Source organism: Mauremys mutica, chromosome 10 (assembly GCF_020497125.1).
Source record: "Mauremys mutica isolate MM-2020 ecotype Southern chromosome 10, ASM2049712v1, whole genome shotgun sequence".
In the NCBI taxonomy this organism is placed as follows: domain Eukaryota; kingdom Metazoa; phylum Chordata; order Testudines; family Geoemydidae; genus Mauremys; species Mauremys mutica.
This window is the reverse complement of record NC_059081.1, coordinates 78,100,071-78,113,627: the sequence shown is the minus strand read 5'-3', so window position 1 is coordinate 78,113,627 and position 13,557 is coordinate 78,100,071. Positions and strand designations below refer to the sequence as shown.

General features: G+C 46.1%; 1 protein-coding gene across 7 annotated transcripts in view; it reads left to right on the top strand.

Moving 5' to 3' along the window:
- MLPH (melanophilin) overlaps positions 1-13,557 on the top strand; it is a 79,186-nt gene that overhangs the window by 46,237 nt on the left and 19,392 nt on the right. For 5 of the 7 annotated variants that reach the window (XM_045031702.1, XM_045031697.1, XM_045031700.1 and 2 more), the window contains 2 exons: positions 7,600-7,683; positions 10,224-10,412. In XM_045031702.1, coding sequence (XP_044887637.1) covers positions 7,600-7,683; positions 10,224-10,412 — 273 coding nt within the window. The remainder of the gene's footprint in view (positions 1-7,599; positions 7,684-10,223; positions 10,413-13,557) is intronic. The other 2 variants (XM_045031703.1, XM_045031701.1) reach the window with 1 other exon arrangement.

Here is a 13,557-nt window from a genome sequence, read left to right as displayed (position 1 = left end):
AGACCCAGAAGGGCTGTGGGTTGATTCCATTGCGGGTTGCACTGGTGTAACCAGGTGTGGCTCTGGAAGTGCACATTTAGAGCTATCAACGCTCCTGAGTTATGTGCCTGGGCGGAGAGAGACCAGATCCTTCTGTCTCTGTCCCCTTTTTTACACGGAACATCGCTGTGCCTGTCGTCATTGCCCCACTCCATCCTCTTCACCGCCACGTTTTTTTCATTCGGCAGGAAGAGGAAATGGAGTTCTACTTCACACTCCATTTAGCTGTAATAAAAAGCCCAGCCTGTTCCATTTATTCTATAAGCTGCCTGTAGTTTCCTATGCACCTGAAAAAGGCTTTACTCACATGAATGGATCAGTGCTTTAGGAGCAAATGAAGCCTTGGAGTGGAATAGCGGCTCCCCTTTGTGATCCTCTTCTTCTTTTGTAGCTCCTGGAGTGTTCCAGTGGCAGTCGGAAACGGTCACTCTGACTTGTCACATACCTTTGATCTGTGATACCAAGGGGGGAAGTTGCAAATATTGTTTATTTTGGGGGGGGGGAAGGGAGTTAGATTTTCCACTCCCCCCCATTGAAGGTTTTAAACAGATTACAAAACTGCAGGTTGATTCAGCAGAAAACCTTGCTCATCCGCTAAACCAAAGCGCGCATTGGTGTTTGAACAAGCCAACGTGCAGTTAACATACAAGCCAACTTCCAAGCTACGTTTCCAAGAAGTGGATGCGTCTGGGTTTTTTGCACATCCTACAGACCAGTTGCACTCAGTGGGCATCTAGGGGTGGGCACCAAGTGTGCAATCTGACCCGAGGAGCGTTAAAGCGGAGGTTTCCATGTTGAAAGCTAATTTTAATCAATACGGTGCTTTCCCTCCTCTTCCTAAATTCCTTCAGTGCATATCGCCATTACTGACTGTCCTTCATTTTCCATTAAATGATAAAAAATGAATTGGATACATGTAGCCACATGCAATGTTACCATGAGCAAGTAGGGCCCAATTCCGCTTTCATATACAGCCACGCCGGCTTATTGACTTCAAAACAATACTCGGATCAGTGTGACAACTTACTGAAAAAGGACAGATTTAAACCTAAAACCACACATTTACTACAAAACGGCTTTTCTGGAAATAACTAGAAAATGTGAATTATAATAACCTCTAGCTCTTCTCTAGCACTTTTCCTCAGCAGATCCCAAAACAGCTTTGCAAAAAGAGGGCAGGATCCTGATCCCCATTTTATATATGGGAAACTGAGGCACAACGGGACTTGCCCAAAGGGTCACCCAGCAGGTCAGTGGCAAAGCTGGGAGTAGCACCCAGGTGTCCTGAGTTACAGCCACGTGATTTATTTACTAGGCCACGCTGCTTCCCCGTAACCAAACAAATCCTGGGGTCCAACCCACAGCAGCAGTTTTTAGGTAGAGCTGGCCAAGAATCTTTGACAAAACTTGCAACTTTGGCAAATACCTTCATCAAAATTACTACAAATTTCAATGGGAAAAAAGATCTGATAATTTCAGCAACTGTTTTCAAAGAAATTACATCCTGTTTTTCAACCAGCTCTACCTGCTTGAATACACCTTTCTGTTTTTTAGAGGAAGAATTGTTCAACTAAATATTATTTTCAGGCCAAAAAGCCTGTGAGGGAAAATGGGGAAGAACCGATTTTCATACTGGGGAACAAATGGGCTAGCCTGAAGAAGCGGTAAGATGGTCTCACAAAGCTCACCCGGGATCACCACTGGCAAAGCTCTCCAGGGCAGCCTTTAAGCTAAAGGAGTCAAACTTGTCTGCCTCTAGCAGTCGGGAAATCTAGCAATATAATGCCCATTAGTAAGAGTCTTGCAACATTGTCCTAACGTTTATCCATAACGCCCTAGTCTAACTGCGCTGATGATAACGTAGAGTGGCCAACTTTCTAATGTCTGAAAACTGGATGCCCCTGCCTCACCTCTTGCCTCTGAGGCCTTGTCCCCTCTCTTCCCCCAAGGCCCCCCACTTCCAACACCTCCCCCCCTCGCTTGCTGCTTTCCCCGCTCAACTCCAGCGTGAGCAGCCCCAAGGGACTTGCAAACCCCAGCTCCAGCAGGCTGGCTGTGAGTGCAGGTCAGAAGAGCACTGCGGCTACACAGGAGCAGCCAGGCAGCCCTGCTGGCAAACCTCCCTTTGCGCTGCCTGCCCTGCAGCCCCCTTTTCTACCTTCTCGAACCCCCCCAGCCCTGAAGCCGCCTGAGAGCGCAGCCAGGGGAAGCGCCGGCCGGCTGAGGGGGCAGCTCGTGTTCCTTCCCGCCCGGGGAACGTTCTGTGCCTGCTGAGAGCCCCTTCCCCCCCTCGCCAGGGGTCCCGCACGCTGTCTCCTGCCACAGCCCCGCAAGCCAGGCTCTGCAAAGGGGCTGCCTGCAGCCCAAGCTGGAGCAGGAGCCGCCACTTCAGGGCTGGGTAACAGGCTGCCACTACCCCCCCGCCCGCAGTAACCAGGCTGTTAGTGTCCGGTCACTACGTCTGACTGGACTCTGCCAGGTTCCCTTTCCAACCGGACTTTCCGGTCAAAAACCGGACACCTGGCAACCCTAAACCCACAGTAATGATGACTCCTTTGCAGATAATTGGGTTGATCCTACTCAGTCCTACCACGAGTGCAGGGGACTGGACTAGATAACCTCTCGAGGTCCCTTCCAGTCCTATGATTCTATGAAACACCGTCATAAAGTATTGCCAATCCCAAGTGTTCAAAAAATCATAGAATCATTGAGTATAAGGCTAGGAGGAACCACCTCACCTCCTTTATAGCACTGGCCCAAGAATTTAATCAGTTAGTTACCCTGGTATTGAACCTCATAACTTGTTTCTAGAACAGCATCCAGTCTTAATCTGAGATCTTCAAGAGATGGAGAGTCCATAGTTTTCTTTGGGTAGTTTGTTCCAGGGGTCAATCAGCCTCACTGGTAAAATAAACCAGAACAGAACTGTGCCTTTTTGTAGTCATAAGTCAGGGCCCCAAAATCATGATAATGACTTAAAAATCATGAGATTCTTAATAAAAGTTGGGGTAGAGGATTCCTACTAGTCCTCTGTTTTTTTGAGTCTTTGAGGGCAGGAACTCTTTTTCAGGCTTTTTCTGCATCCCTGAGGACTAGAAACTTACTTTAAAAAAAAATAAAATAGAGATTCCTGCATAATCACCAGAATCCAGGAGCTGGGGCTTTAAGGAAAAACATTAGTGATCATGAGATTTGTGAAAAGATTATGAGAGCTGGCAACACTGGAATCATGGATAAACATAGTTGGTCCCTGTTTAGGGCCCAGTCCTTCCCCCATTGAAATTGGTGCTAACACTCCCAGCTTCAGGAAGAATAGAAACCACCATTGTAATTTATTTTTATAACAGAATATTTACTGGTTCTCCAGTTTCCCTCCAAAAATTCTCCTACTCCCATGTGTTTCAATGGAGTTAAGTGCTCCTGGTTTTCTCCTCAAATGTCTTTCTTCATATTTTTTGAATGTTGGCACAATTTAGGGCTGGTCCAAAACCCCAGGAAATCAGTGGGTATTGAATCAGGCCCGAAGTGAACATAATGCATAATGGATGAACCAGTCTTCTGAGATACTTGTATGTATAATACCCTCGTTGCCTGTTCCCAATACAGGGAAGAGAGCCGATACCATGTGCAAATGCCAACTGAAAGCAAAGTAAACAAGAAACTTAGGGGTCCCTGAATTAACCAACCCCACCAATTTCTGGAAGGTTTCAGATGTTTCCTGACTCTTCAGAGGATAATTGAGGTTTTGGCGGCGTAAATTGGTGTAAATTGTCCTAGCTCCGTTGAAGTCACCAGCTGAGGAGCTGTCCTCTACTGTCTAGTTTGTGTTTTAAAAAAGCTTTAGTGCTGAGCACTTGTCTGCCAGCCCTCGTCATGCAGCCAATACAGCAACATTACAGCTCCGAATGGAGATTTATGGAGGACGCACCAGCCTGATTCTAACTGGTGCTGCATATACTAGGTTCTAATAAATTGGGCAAAGCCTAAGGACTAATCTGATTGTACCTTCAACTTGCCTGTCTGAGTCTCTGCAGTTTTACTGCGTGGCTCTGTGTAACCGTATTACTGCTGAAATTGCTCAGTAGACCCACTATAGCGCTTGAGGCTGAAATGTGCTTTGTTACACTCCTGTAACCTCAATGCCCTACGTGGGGTGGGGTGGCTGTAACTGTGGGCACAATCTGGGCCCTTGGGAGGGTTTGGCTCTCGGGGAGAGAGTGCATCAGCGCGGACCTAGAGGCTAACCCAGGGCAGATCTACACTACCCGCCGGATCGGCGGGTAACGATCGCTCTATCAGGGGTCGATTTATCGTGTCTAGTCTAGACGCGATAAATCGATCCCCAAGCACTCTCCCGTCGACTCCAGTACTCCACCGCGGCGAGAGGCGCAAGCAGAGTCAACGGGGGAACAGCAGCAGTTGATTCAGCGCCGTGAAGATGCTGCAGTAAGTCGACCTAAATATGTTGACTTCAGCTACGCTATTCTCGTAGCTGAAGTTGCATATCTTAGGTCGATCCCCCCTGTCCCTCCAATGTAGACGAGGACCTAGTCTCACTTCATGTTGTGGCTAGCTTGTACTAAAACTTTCAGAGCTTGGACAAACAGCCTCTGGTATCCCCAAGGAGCCCTTTCATTGGCATTATAGATTTATATATGGGTTCTTTGTGATCTGACCTTTCTAACCCAATGTATTGCCTCATCAAGGCAGCACTGCCACTTGGATTGTTAACATAAGGACATGCGGCTTTGCCTTCTCTTCTGGACTCCCTTTTCAAAGCAGATGGTCAAGCTGTAGCCTTATGTAGAGTAATGAGTTACTTTAATTACATACCCCAGGGTGAGGGCTTACACCTGCTTTAACCTGTGAGAGTTCAGCCGCCAGATCAACTACAGTACAGAGGTTATCAATGGAAGGGGAACCCAATGACGCATAACAGAGATTAATGGGTACTCTTCCTTTAATTATTGCTATTCTTAACCAACCAAACAACAATACACACGAGTCTGGTAAAGGAGAGAGAGTACAATACAGAATGTCTAGCATTTGCCCAACACATAACATCCTTTGCGGAAAAAATGAGATTTAGTCATCATCCTCAGCATCATCCTCACCACCACCATCATGTTCATCAGCGGTGGTCACCATCCTGGTATCTCCCAAGGCAGGCAGGCCAGGATACAGCTTTTACAATGACACCCATTGACATTTGCATGTATTTAAGAAAGTTTTAACCCCGTTTCCTTATTTGAACTTCCACAACCCAGTACTTTTGGGGTGTCCCATTTCCAAAAGGCGAGCTTGTTAGTTCCCCTTGACGTCACTTTATCACAATAGTCACAGGCAAGTCACCTTAGAGACATTTTTAACATTTCATCCCAGCTACTAAGAGTCGTCTTGTGACGTCTACTGAGCTCTCATAGACATTTTTATCCAAACTCAGGAGTTATTTTCAAAACATCGGCATATCACAGACCTTGACACAAGCTTAGTGGGTTTACTATTAATTTACTTAATGCTAACTTATCTTTATAATATAGCAAATATCTCCTAAGGCCTAATTTGTCTAAGCTAAATATCTTAGCCTGTAGGTTTCTTGCATTTCAGCTTTAAACCTTAAGCTATCTTTTACCTATTACCTATCAGGTACATCTCTTATATCCATCTCTTTTAATGGATTAATTTATTAGTGACACAGCTACAAGCCTGTTTATTGCCCCTGGTGTGATGTAAGCGCTGGTCACATCAGACCCAACAGTGTTTACTGAGACTTCACTTTAGAAATTATTGGATTACTGCCTCTCTGTGGGTTTAATGCTACTAAAGGTGCTTTCTGTTAAGGATGATAATTACAGTACTCTGCTCTGAAGTACCCATTTTTTTACATTCATCTACTGAGCTTAATTTATTCTTTTAAACAGATGCAGCCACTCCAAGTTCTTGTGAGGATCTAATTAATCATCTATTAACAAATACAAAAGCAACATGAAAAGAAAGAAGGAAGTGTTACAAACATGCACACATTTCTCTTTCTTGTTTCATGTTCTGGCCATTCATCTTTTAATGGGATGCATCTGATGAGAACAGGTTATGACGTGGAGAAGATGTTCTAAATGGAACTGACAAAGTTTTCATCATTTTTTTCCTACCTTAAAAAAAAGGCTTTTAGAAGGAAATGTGATTATTTAATGAAAGCATTGGTTTCCTTTGAAATGGTTCAATTTTTTTTATTATTATTATTAAATGAACATTTTCATTTTGGCCTTTGAAAATCAAAAAAGTATTTGTCTTTGATTTTCAATTTTTGAGTTTTCTGTCCTCTCTTCTCCACTGGACAGGCCAGCCAAAAATAAATACATAAAACTGGAAAACGTTTGGGTTTTGAAAACCAAAAATGAACATTTTTCATTTAATTGAAAAATCAGAAAATTGCAAAGGAAGCACTTCTTTGTGTGGTTTTCCATTCAAAAAGTGTCATGGCGTATAGTTACCTTCTTTCAAGCATCTCCATTGGTGTATTAGAGAGAGGCTGATGTGGTGCTAGCCAGCTGAAAGGTTTATCAATGGGAAATGGAACCTATGCCAGACTTTAACCTGACCCAGTGTGTTAATGACCATGAAATTATTTTCTTTCTGACACCTTTCACTGGCCCAGGGGCAGTAATAATGGAAAGGCTCAGGGAACATTGGCAACACAATGGCACACCCAATGTCCTGACTGACCAATAGGCAAACCCTGCCTCAGGCAAGCTGCCCTCCCTCCCTGTCCTCTCTCTGATATTGGCATTTCCAATCCAAGTTTGCCGTGAAGACTCAGTGGAACAAATCCAAGGGCATTTGAAAGGCATATTATTTTTCCTGCCTCATTCTACACTAAGCCCCTTGACTTGTACTCTTGAGTAGATAGATCTATGCCAATAACTGGGGTTTTGGTTCACTGGCAATTTTCTGGAAACTCAGGGGGAGACAATGGTTTAGGCCAACCCGAGAACAACTTTTAAAAAAAAAATTGTCAAAATGAGAAGTTGAAAGAAGAATTCGTTTCAGGTTGAACAAAACGTTGAGTTCAACCCAAAATGAAAAGTTGGGGTTTGGTTTGAAGTGGGGTTTTGTTTTTTTAACAGTTTAAATCGTTTAGATAAAATGGAAATTTGGAACTGGAAGTCATTTCAAACTGAAAAATCAAACCGAGCATGTCAAAACAAAACCTTTCCGTTTTTGCTAAAATAATTTTTTCTAGTTGACCGAAACAAGATGATGAAATTGACATGAATTTGTGAAATGTTTCCCGAATCTGCATTTTTCTTCCCAAAAAAAGTTGTGGCTGAAAAATTTGGCCAGCTCTACTCTGGATTCCCTTAGGCCCTTTGGAAAAGCGCACCTATTGTCTTTCTATTAGTGATCTGTTCTATATTTCATGCTTAGCCAGGGGCACCGGTGGTGGGCTCTGTTCTCTGCCGTATTCTCCATTCTGTTGAATAGATCTGCCCTGGACTGTATTCTGGTGCTGGTGGTGGGGCCTGTTCTATACTGTATCCCTTTCTCTCTCCTCTCCCGTAGATATTTGAACTCAACAAACGCATGTCAGCTATTGAACGCATGCTGAACCGTTTGGAGGAAAGAATCCTGGTGCACTCAGAAGAGGTAACAGTGCCGAGTTGGGGGGCTATGCGCAACAGGCGAAAGCATTTCCTTTCGCAGTCTCCTCAAACTCCTTTGAAGCAGCTTGCATTGCATCGTCAGGAGACGTGGCTCCTAGTTAAACAGGCAGTAGACAAGAAATCTGCTGTACAACACAGCACTTGGGGAGGAGAGGTGCTTCTATTGACAGAAGGTGTATCTAGGAGGTGGATAGCGCTGCCGGCTGCATCAGTGAGTATGTGCGCACTGCAATCAGGAGTTCCAGACAGGCTTATACGGAGGCAGCTGCGCCACCAACCATTCTGCTACACCCGTTCTAGCTTGATTAAAGCTAACGCTGTATGCCTGCTGTGCTGACATCTCCCGACTGCAGTGTAGACACACCCAGTAAGCCAGGGAGCCCTGCACGCCACAGAAGTGGTGGCTAAAAGGACAGGGATGAAGTAGTTTGTTTAAATATTGGGATGTTGATTGCACCAATAGACAGACTAACATATAACCCAACTCCCAAGGTGCTTAGTTCTGTCCCTCCCCAAATGTACACCAGCACCTGCCACAAACTTCAGTCTCTCTGGAGCTTCCTGAAAGAGGAACAGAACTTTCTGCCCAGGAGGGCACAGCATTGGTTGGTGAATGTGCTTCTTTCCATTGATAGAAAGGTCCTGGAGCTGCGTGAAGGCTAATCTGATTTTCAAATGGCAGTTGATTCCTCTTTTTAACCATTTAGTTTAACCTTTTAGACCCTTGTCATTTTTCAGTTTGTGAGCCTCATCGGAAAACTGAATGTAATGGAAAATGAATGGTTATCAAGTGTGCCAGGGGTGTTCTGACAGGTGCTCAAATTAGCTCCTTCAGTCCTTTCTCTGCACAAACAAGACTGTTTTATTTATACTGGTCTAAGCAATGTTCCTATATGTTTGTAAATGCTTCCAGAATGGATGAGAATTCTGGGGTTACGACACAGGAATCAATAGCTCCGTTAAATGTAATAATCGGTGTGTTGTGAGTAGCAGATTCTAATTGAGAAGGACATTTGTCTTTTCCATGTTATTGCCCTTGAAGAAGATCAATTTAATTTTAAATTCTGTTGTGACATTGAATCAGCTGGTATATCAGTAGGTCACTTAATGCTAATTTGAATTTCCAATTGTAGAATATTTACACACTTTGCTTCCTTTATGCGGGATTGTGCAGTTAATTGATATGACATTTGATAGCTCAGTAGAAGGGACACAAAGAATTTTGACCATTCATGCAGGTCTGGCTTGAATGGAGGGTAATTTCTCCCTGGTTAAAATTAAAGATGGGTTCAAGCTGAAAAGTTTGGTGCTTGCTCCAGATCCAAATGTCATCAAAATTTAGGGGTGTTAGGATCCAAGATTTAAATGCAGTGCCTCTCTAGAACAAAGAAAATTACTTACCATTTTTCAACTAGCTCTGCTGGGTTGGTCTTTTGATTTTTGTTTTTCCTTGGCTGAAAATTTTGATATATTTTTTTTTCAGCATAAATTTGAATACCAAAATATTTTGGTCAAAAGTTGAAATATTTTGATTAGGTTGGAAATGCTGCCAGAGTGCCTCATGGGAGTTGTAGTTTGTGTTCCTCATGCTCCTATTCTCCTCGATAGGCCAGGCTCCCCATCCAGGGTAATCTCCCATGATGCACCACACTCTTCCCTCTTGCAGAAGGGAAGCAGTGCATCATGGGAACCTGTGGCATCTAGTGACAGCGCGTATTTCAGCATTTTGGTTTCAGCCAAAATATTTCAGTTTTTTTACAAAAAAATCAGAATCTTCTGCAGGAAGCAGAGACTTTTCTGCAAAGAAAATGTTGTTTAGTCAAAAACCCAATTTTCTGTCAAAAGTTTTGATGGAAAATTTTTAACCAGCCCTATTTATTCAGAGGTCAGTTATTTAGGACAGGCTGCTCCAAGGGACTAGGCTGGTGCCTGTCCAGCTCAGGATCTTATAGCACTATGTGCTTCTCAGCCTGGATTCTCAGATCAAGCTAACTTATTGTGGGATACAACCTGACGCTTGTGTGCTCCAGCTTATATTTGTTATGTGGCCTTAAATTGCATGAAGATAGTTGGCCTCTGAGTCATCCATACTGCACGTGAAATCTGACATGGAGTCACACCACACGTGGACTCTCATGCAGGTCCGTGGGCTGGAAGACTCCAGGGTCTAGTTGTTTGAGAAAATGAGTGGTAGATCCTAAGTGGTGATTACGTAACCCACCTCCACGGAGTGTGGCTCTCTCTCCCACACTAGTGGTTGGATCCCATGGATATTTATGAGTCTGTACAGCCATCTCAGGTAGAGGCTTATTGTTTTAGATCCAGAGGTCCTGGGTTTGAATTCTGCTGCCGACAATCCACCCAAGAGCATTGCATTACATTTGACCTAATAAATGACCGAATAAACCCTCTCTTTTATCCTTTTGCTAGCATAGACATGTCCCGGGAAGCCTTAAGATACCAACAACATTCAAATTGCATGAACACCAACAGACTGAGAATTGCTTGCTTTTCTACCTCTAGTCTCCGGCCCCCGAGTCCCACACCGATCCTGATGTGGAAGAGGAGGAATTGAAGAGGAAGCTGGAGGAGTTAGCCAGCAACATCAGCGACAAAGGAGTTTCTTCTGAGGAAGAGGAGGAAAAGGAAAAGGATGAACCAAAACCCAAAATGAGCTCCTCCAGCAGTGACCCACCCAGTGATGCTCAGAAGGTAGTGTGCTTCCTACCCTCTAAACTCAGTACCATTCTCACGCCATTCTCAATGTTTCCATTTATGTTCCTACTCCTCCCTCTGCTCTTAACATCCTATAACTGCACCACAGTCAAGTACCTATTGGCTTTTCCTATGCCCCATCTTGGACACTCGATGTTAGCACCTAAGTTCTTTGCCTTTTCACCCTGGCTGGATGCTTACATTGGGGACTAGAGCAATTGTTCTGAATCTCTACCACACACAAACACACACACACACGGCTTCCCTCTCCCATTTAGCAAGAAGGGAAGTGCAAGGTGGTCCCAGCCCGTCCATGGGCCCCAGGTTGAGAACCTGTGACTTAGGGTGGTTCATAAACCAACCCACAAATCCCCTAGCCTACATTTCAGATAAACCATTCTCATAACTGAAGCCAGGAAACTACCTGCATTTTTCCCCTCCCTAAGTCTAATGGGACACCAAAGAGGGTCACTTTCTACTCAACAGAGACATTTGTCTGGGCTGCTGAGAACAGCAAACGCTTTGCTAAAGTGCTAGTGCAGAGGGTACAAAGCCCTCCCCACTTCTTTGGGGACGGGAGAATGTCGTGAAGTATAATGGTGAAATCCTGCCCCCTGCCTTTGATGCAGAAGAGGGGTGAAAATATGGAAGATTTGCTCACCGTTTTGTGTGCGCGCGCAGTGGGGAACCTCAGTTCATTGGAGGCCTCTCCCCATGATGTTCATTTAGATTTCTGCAGCATCAGGGATCGCGGCTTGGGAAGGGGGAGCTGCTCTCCCCAGCAGCAGCCACTCCTGCAAACCCAGAGGGGTTTCCCTGTGTAAGATAATGCCAGCACTCTGCCCTGTCCAGGGGGCTGGGCATCAGCGAGGCTGGGGCGCGGGGTCTGATCTGAGGTCTGGCTCAGTAATAGCTGTCAGGCGCTCTGTCAGCGGGCAGTGCTAAGTCAGGGACGTGCCGGAGGGGCTAGAACTCAGGAACGCCTGGCAGCTGGGCCTGTGCTAACCCGCTGGGCTCAGGGTACGTCTGCACAGCAAAAAAAGAAAACAACCCACGGCAGCGAGTCTCAGAGCCCGAGTCAACTGGCTTGGGCTCCCACTATGGAGCTACAAAGAGCAGTGTAGGCGTCCCACTCGGGCTGGAGCCCGGGCACTGAAAACTGGCGATGGGAGAGGGTCTCGGAGCCCGGATTCCAGCTTGCACAGGAACGTGTTCGCTGCTTTGGTTAGCCCACAGTGCGAGTCTGAATCAGTTGACCCGGGCTCTGAGACTTGCTGCTGTGGGGTGGTTTTTTGAAGTGTAGCTGTCTCCTGAGCAGCCTCCGGGGACACAGCCGCACTTCTCCCATCCCCTCCTCCTGGAGCAGCCCTTCCCAGAGTCCCAAGCAGATTTTGCCATCAGCCTGCAAAAGGGAGCAGGGTGACCCGCACATTTGGCGTCTCTTGCTGTGTTGTGTCCTGCACTGCCAGTGAAAGAACTGGAGCCCCGGACACGGATGGTGCCACCTCAGTAGAGACACTCAGTGTTACCAAGAGCAAATCCAGGCCCCTCCATGGTGGTGCAGATGCTCCTAAAGCAGAGGTTCCGCTGGGCAATTGAGCTGGATGCGGGGATCCTGTGTGCAACAGCCCTGCTCCATCTCTGCTTCCTGACGAGCAGGTGAAGGGCTGGTGGCCGGGCAGGGCCTGAGGACTGCTGCTGAGTAGATCCTCCAGTCTTCAGGGAGGCCTGGCTAGACTAGCTATGAGCCCTCGTAGAGAATTGCCCAGTGTCCAGCCCACCCTACGCTGGGCTCAGCCTCCGTGTTGGCCTGGCAGTGTACGTGGTACAGGGGTACCTCACTGATGATAAGTCCCAGACTGGTTTTGCAATAAATCCTTCCTTGTCCTGTGTGGTGTATTGAACCTTCATGGACTGGAATCACTTTTTCACACCTAGAAAGTAGCTGTTCCATTCAGCACTGGAGCCAGGGCAGTGCAGAGACGCTTACTGGCTTAACCCACCAGAGACAGAGGTCTCCAGGCCTGCTCTGCAGGAGGAGGGTCATTCACTTGGTGTTCTTATTAAGCTGAAAAGCCCCGGCAGACAGAGGAGTTCTGCGCTGCTAATACACTAGAACCTCTCCTCTCAGTCCCTTTTCAAAGAGATGAGCTCACAGGTCTTTTTTATCCCTAAATTGTATGACTCAGTTGGTCTGTATCGACAGCTTTGGTGATGAGTAGTTGATGACAACCCATAAAGGATGGGAAGTGAGTCAAATATTAATTAAAGGAAGAAAGAGCTTGTGCCTTGTGTATTCTGCAGGCCTCGCACAAGTTGTTCTTCCCTTCTGAGGTGTTCCATTAGAACAAAGCGGAGAGGTCAGCATTCCTTTGGGTTTGAATGGCTCCTTTGTCCGGCTGTCTGTGTTGTTGTTGTTGTGCACTTTGACACGTCTCCTTTTAATGAGCAGCTTCACTATCAAAGGAGCGAGGCTGGGCTATGTTGCATGTAACTGCTTGTGCAAAGCAGCTTTCATCTGCGTGATCGGAGAGTCTTTTATTTCTCCATGATGCCTTTTTCTCTTTGTTCATCTGAATCCGGCAAGAAGACCCTTGGCTGCGGAGATGTAAATGACTCAGAGCCATGGCGAGCGGCCGTACGGGGCGCCTGGGCTGAGTTTGTGTGTGTGCTGGGGGAAGATCTGTCTCCCAGCCCAGGGCTGAAGTTAAATTCTAGGGACATGTCACATGATTACTGCATGCACTCCTTGGGGTGCAGCTTGCTGTGTTCTTCTTCACAATCCCCCAGCAATATGCTGTACCCTCGCTGAATGGCTCTTTGCCAGAAAACTACTTAACAGAGTCCCACATTCTCTCCTCAGGGATCAGGCTGCACCTCCCAGATTCTCGTGGTGCATCTGCACTGGCCCGAGTCCATTTGTATAAATAAGAGCAACTTTGGGTCTGCTCTAACTTTACGTCAACTGGCTACGATCTCATAAGACCAAACCCCAGTCATGAATTGGCAAACACAGGCGCATCCCAGCCCCAACATACGCCCTGCACTTGGGAGTAAGGGGGGGTCAGTTGGCATAGAAGCTACCTGAGAGCTCCCCTTTGCAAAGGAATTCTCAGGTGGCTCGGTCAGACCAGATTCCAGG